Raw genomic sequence first — 6,000 nt, 5'->3', positions numbered from 1 at the left:
GTTGGGTAGTTCTATTCTTAACTTTTTGAGGAATCTCCACACTGTTTTCCAGAGTGGTTGCACCAGTTTGCATTCCTACCAACTGTGTAAGAGGGTCCCCCCTTCTCTGCATACTTGGCTAGGGCTGGATCTTTTGTATACTAGTTGCTCTTTTAAACCAAAATGTTTCTTCTGTGCCCTGGAACAGGAAAATTTGTTCAGAGTCCCCCAGTACTATCTCTCCCCACTGCAGTTTGCAGTGCTAGAGTGGGGGTTCCCTTCATTACCTCGTCAGGAGGACTTTTAATCCTGCATGATTTCATTAGATTTGTTTCCTTATAGTTGTCTTCTCCATCAGGAAAAGTTGTTGGAATATGAGTAAACTATTATAAGTTAACAAAACCAACACTACTAAAAGACTTTTCACTTGGAATTCATATATATTTATATATTCTAGCTTATCCTGCCTTCCTATGAAAGGACTTGAGGCTAATGTTTGCAACTAAGTGAGATATAAGAAAACATAACTAAAGCAATTTGCCAAGGTATGACATTTGCTATAGGGATCTTCTGATCTCTTTTCCTGTGCATGCTGATGAGAAAAGGCATCCTCATGTGGGTACCATCTTTTTTCCCAGTTTTCCAAGAAGGGGGTCCTAGAATAGATGACTTTTGGGAAACATCAAACTACTCCAATATTCTTGCAATCAAAAACAAAACTCAAAATAATAACAGACAAGTATCATTTAATAGTGCTTTTATTTACAAAGAATTATTTTTATTTGGCTGTTTGGAAAACCACTAACATTTTTCACTTTAGAAAACATTAAATAATAAACAAGATGTCATACAGTACTCTGGATAACTTCTGTCAGTTTAGTGCAATGTATTATTGGCACCTAAAAGTGACATTTTCAACGATTTCCCCCTTTTCCTTTTCAGTTGTGCAGTTATAGGACCACAAAGGAAATGAATCATTAACAATGGATCTAAAGCCCTACTGCCTGGCCCCTACTCAAAGGCTCACTGATTTACATCCAGCTCCGGTCCTGCCTCCACCAAGTTAAATAACCAAAAATACCCTACTGTAACTATTTAAAAAAAAAATTACCATTTTGTGGAACCTGGCAAATTCCAATTGATAAAGAAACTTAATCACAGTGGTTAGGTGAAGCAAAGACCCTGACAGAGGTGTTGAACATGGCACTCTTCATCAGTGGCCATGTGAAGTGGTCACACACATTGCAGAGAGAACGCACCAGACAAAAAACTCTCCAACTTCTGTTCTTTATTATGGTCTCTTTAAAAAACCCGAAATACCATCCACTAAGCAAGTGAAAGGGATATCAAGAAAAAAAAATGAACCCAACCACATTACAATATTAAGATACTAAAATACATGTCCATCATACTCTTAAGAATACTGAGATTTGTTTTCCTGTTTTAATCCTGCTGGGTTTGCCATAGATCTTTTAGTGAGCTCTGCATTTGGTGGGCTTTTTCCCCTTTTGATTCTCCTCCATTAGGGACCAAGGGGTAAATGCCTAAATTAGACCTTGGCCTCATCTGAATGACTCAGTTTTGAAGATTTTCATTACGTAGTTAGAGGATCAAAACGTCTTTTGGAAGATTCCATAATCTGTTATTCCACCTTGACATAAGAACATCTGTAGCCATCTTAAATAAACAGATTTTTATCTAATTTTTAAAAAGCCTCAAAGAAAGTGAGACAGAAGAGAAAGAGAGGGAGAGAGACAGAGATTCACTTTTTTTTTTCTTAAACAAAGGATTCTAATTTAATAATTGTCCCTGCCAGGAAATGGCCCCTCACACTCCAGTCTAGGCCTGTTTCCTCCTGTTCTATTCTTAGCACATATGGAGAACAGCTGGTCACCATCCTCTCTGTACCAACCATTCATACACTTGAAAACCAGCAATGGTTTGCCCCTCAGTCTTCTCTTCTCCACGCTGGATAATCCCAGTTCCTTTAATTTTTCATCATAGATCTTTTTTTCCAACCCTTTAATCATCTTTGTGATTCCTGGCAAAAACAGCAGAAAATAGTTTGATTACTTAATCAGAAATGAAGAAAAGCCTCAGGAGTAAGATGCCTCATTAAAGTTGTGTATTTTTTTTAATATAAAGGTAAAATATCCAGGAAGGAAATGTAGTTGGGGGTTCCTAGATCTGAGAATTCCAATCTTGTCCTCTTGCTCCAATGCGTGTGTGAATCCAACAAAATAATGCCTCCAAGCATAGGACCTGCTTCCTATCCCCTTCTGACAAGAGGCACATAAGTAATGAGCTAGACCTGCCTAAATGTATATGGACTTAAAAGGTAGCATGAAAATCTGTTCCCACAGAGCTTCCCCCATGCTTCCCCTCACCCTTCCATAAACAGAATCTTTTCTCTGAAACAAGCAGAACTTTTACAGAGCTTTTTACAGATGACCAAAGAGAGCCATGTTATTGTAAAACTGTTGGCTTTAAAGTATAACCTGAAACAGCGAGGGTTTTATATGTTAACTGCTGCTTCTCGTCTACCTGAATGGTTCACTATCCTTTACAGTGATCAGAATCAAGGCCATGAAAAAAATTCATCCCTCCACTACCACCCCTGACATCTCTTCCAATTTTCTCTTGTGGCCAAAATAAGGTCATGGAGCTGGACGACATTTCACTGGGTAGTTTTTAATTCAAGAAATCACAAGCTGCCTTTTCCCTTGCAACTAGAGTCTGTAAATACTAGGAAGACATAACTACTTAATACCAATAGCACATTTACACAAAACACAATACTACTAACGAGGGATTTCGTGCCCACTCTACATAATCATCTTTAAAAGAAAAATACAGATAACGAGAAATAAATGCATCTTGATATGTTACACACCCTTCTTTTATAAAGTGAATGGCAGTAAAAGTCAGAGTTCAGGTCAGGCCAGAGCTAACAGGCTAAAGGGAGGAACCAATTTCACAAGCACATTGTACAACATATCTTAGGGGAAGTCAATACTACTCGTGGTACAACACTGAACAGCTAACAGAATGGCCATTTGCACAGATTTCTTTTGCAAACTTCTCCCATCATTTGCTACTAGGAATACCTCGTAACTGGGACGAAGGATGGCACACATGTCAAAGGCCTTCCTAAAGAGACAAGGATGGAGGATAACACCCAAAGCTGGCTTGGATGTGTCTACAGGCACCCCACTTGTATTTCAAGGGGACGTCACTTTTCATTGGAATTGCACAAAAGCAGGCCAGCAAGGTGTGGGTCACCCACCCGACTTTCTCCTGACCCACTGACCCCTGCGTATCCTAGGCCTGATAAGAGGGAGGAGGGGATAGGAGGTGAAGATTGGAAAAAGAAAAGAGCAACAGGGCAATTCATTGCTAGTTGGGAAGTTGCTCGTGTTCCTCGGAGCAGTGGCCTTTTCTCAGGCTCACATCATCCAATCCAATCTCCCCAGTGTGGCCACGCCTCTTTTCACCTCTGAAGATGACCTGGGGAGAGAACGCACACACAGGTCAAGCCTCCTCTGCCCCTTCCCAACACCCGCTCATTTCGCGAAATAAAGGCAAGCTATTCCCCACAACCAAACTGTGAACTTCCTCAACAGAAGGGAAGACTGGAACAGAGCCGGTGTCACGTGAGCTCGCCTCTGGGACAAACTACAAGCGGTAAACTGTTAGACCAGGTCACTCAGAAGCAGTTACTCTTTAAAGGAGCTGTTCTGAACGACAGACTACTTCAACTTCGGAATGCTTATGAGGTGGACACTTTGGCAAAGATTACCAAAATTAGAAGTGAAAAATGAAATGGAATATAAAGGTATAGAAATAAGAGCCAAAGATCTGAAAGATCATAATCATGCAGCCCATCCTAGCCGTTGGCTCTTTCCTCCTTGGGTTGAGCCGGCTTTGTTGCCTGAAATGGATTCCAACCAAACACTCCAATCTAATCACGGTGTTGCTTGACTTCTGTAAAGCACACACACTTTCTTGTATTTTATCTTCTGCAGAGCATCCTTTCTCTTTTAAACTTTTCAATGCAATGATCTGAAATGCCTTTATTTTTCCAAACAATATTAAATGGTTCTTGAAGAGTAAAACAAATCCAAGACAGATAAAAGCTGTATTAACGGAGTCTATCCCTTTCAACATAGTTTCTAGGAGCCACACCTATCGTCATAGATGCACAATCTTCTAATAGCAAGTATGAATATGAGCATAAAGATGCTCTTCCAAATACCTCATTTCGGTGGGATGCTATAGATCATTTAATTGTTTTCGATGACTTGATTACTTCAGATAAAATTTATATACTCAATCAAAGCTTTTCCCACACCCTGTCCTGAACAGAATAGGACTTCCCAAGCATATTGTTCTGCGTTTCCACCCAAGGCTGCTTAACTATGATCTCTGAGGCAAAATTAGACTTTAAAGAAATAGTTCAAAAAAGAAAAAAATACTTTAGGGTAACTCTGAAAAGTAAAGACGTTTATAGAAAAAGGGAAAGCAGGTGCAGTTAAGCTCACCACCTTCGCCCTTTCAAGTTGTTCACTTTTTTCAATTCCTGAATTCTTTTTTTCATTAAAAATAGAGGATTTTCACCAGCGTGAAGGGAGAGCGGTGGTGGTCATAGGTTGCGATGAAGAATGGAAGCAGCAGCAAAAAGGGATTATAGGAAGAGTCACGAATGGGGTTCTCATACCCAGAAAGACCCAAACCTTCGTGCCTGAATTAATGAAAAGAACAAGGCTTCTTCAAGCCCGGACCCTAGAGTTCTCCTATGAAAGGAGAACCCCCCAGCTCTGCCTCCTTTGCGGTTCTACTTACGCTCTTGACGTCAGCCCCTCGCAAGGTGATCTGTGTGTGCCTCCAGCCACGGCCACCATCTCTTCCCCACAGGGCTGCTCCGTGGGCACCGTGTTTTCTCACAAACACCTGGAGCGTGCCGGAGTGCAGCCCAGTCACCTTGTGCCTGAACGACAGGCACAGGTCCCCTGAATGCAGGAGGTGGCCGAGAGGTAGCACCAAGCGAGCGGCTTTTCCCCCTGGGCCTTTGGCTCCCGACACTGTCAGATACTGTCCACCTGGAATGGGAAAAGCAGGGCTGTGTGTACGTGCTGGCACCGCGCTCCAGCAGACAGCACGGGCGCAGCTCGACTTTGAGGCAACTGCAAACCGGGCCAGTCGTTTGTACAGAATTCCGGATTTCTGGAGGAAAATAGGGCTTACTTCTATCCCTCCCTTATAGTCTATGGCTTGTGTGTATAGAAAACACTTGGCTCGTGGAGAATGCAAATCCTAACGCTATGACTATTTCCTGTCCAATATGGTCAGACACACACAGGCAGACACAAGCTCACAATCTCTTGATCCTCACCAACGTATGATTATGTTGTCAAGCTGGCTGCCTGCTTGACTCTAATTTGCCAGGGAGAATTTTTTATGTGGATGATTAACCCCCAGGCGGTAGAAGACACAGTAACCTAAAGGGGCACTAAATATGTTTATTCTTTCTTCTCTCCACTCAAAAAAAAAAAAAATATCTAAAGCAGGAAAGATCCTTTGAAAAGGCAAGTTTGCTATGTTTCTTACACTGGAGTACCCCTAACCCCAAGAAGATGCAGAGGTGTTCTGGAATCCTCTACATCTTCCTGGAGCATCAATTTTATTTGTAGGTAAGTAGCTTAAGACATTTTTACATCAAAACAAATCTATACCATTATATATCATTAATACGTAAGTTTTTATTACATGTACATGTACACAAAATATTAAAAACTTTCACTTCGGACAGGTCACTTTGATGGTGTCTTCAGATCTCCAGGGCTATTGTTTGTGGAAATTTAAATTGTTAGAGGAAAGGGCCATTGTGGCGTAGGGGTGGGGTGGGGTAGTTTAAGCAGCCGTGAAGTGCTCTTCTCTTGCTTTTCGAGAGAGGGAAAGTGGCAAGTAGTATTTTGAAACTCAGTCCATCCATGTACAAATGATATTCCCAATTGTTTTATT

The 6,000-nt window shown here is 41.3% G+C and overlaps 1 protein-coding gene across 4 annotated transcripts in view; it reads right to left on the bottom strand.

Moving 5' to 3' along the window:
- Window positions 1-719: 719 nt before the first annotated feature.
- Window positions 720-6,000, bottom strand: part of NPNT (nephronectin) — a 75,715-nt gene continuing 70,434 nt past the window's right edge. For all 4 annotated transcript variants that reach the window (XM_077882199.1, XM_077882201.1, XM_077882200.1 and 1 more), the window contains 2 exons: window positions 4,822-5,078; window positions 720-3,486 (listed from right to left, as the gene is read on the bottom strand). In XM_077882199.1, coding sequence (XP_077738325.1) covers window positions 3,376-3,486; window positions 4,822-5,078 — 368 coding nt within the window. In that variant the 3' untranslated portion in view covers window positions 720-3,375. The remainder of the gene's footprint in view (window positions 3,487-4,821; window positions 5,079-6,000) is intronic.

This window comes from Canis aureus, chromosome 33 (genome assembly GCF_053574225.1).
Source record: "Canis aureus isolate CA01 chromosome 33, VMU_Caureus_v.1.0, whole genome shotgun sequence".
NCBI lineage: Eukaryota > Metazoa > Chordata > Mammalia > Carnivora > Canidae > Canis > Canis aureus.
This window is presented reverse-complemented; position numbering and strand designations above follow the sequence as displayed.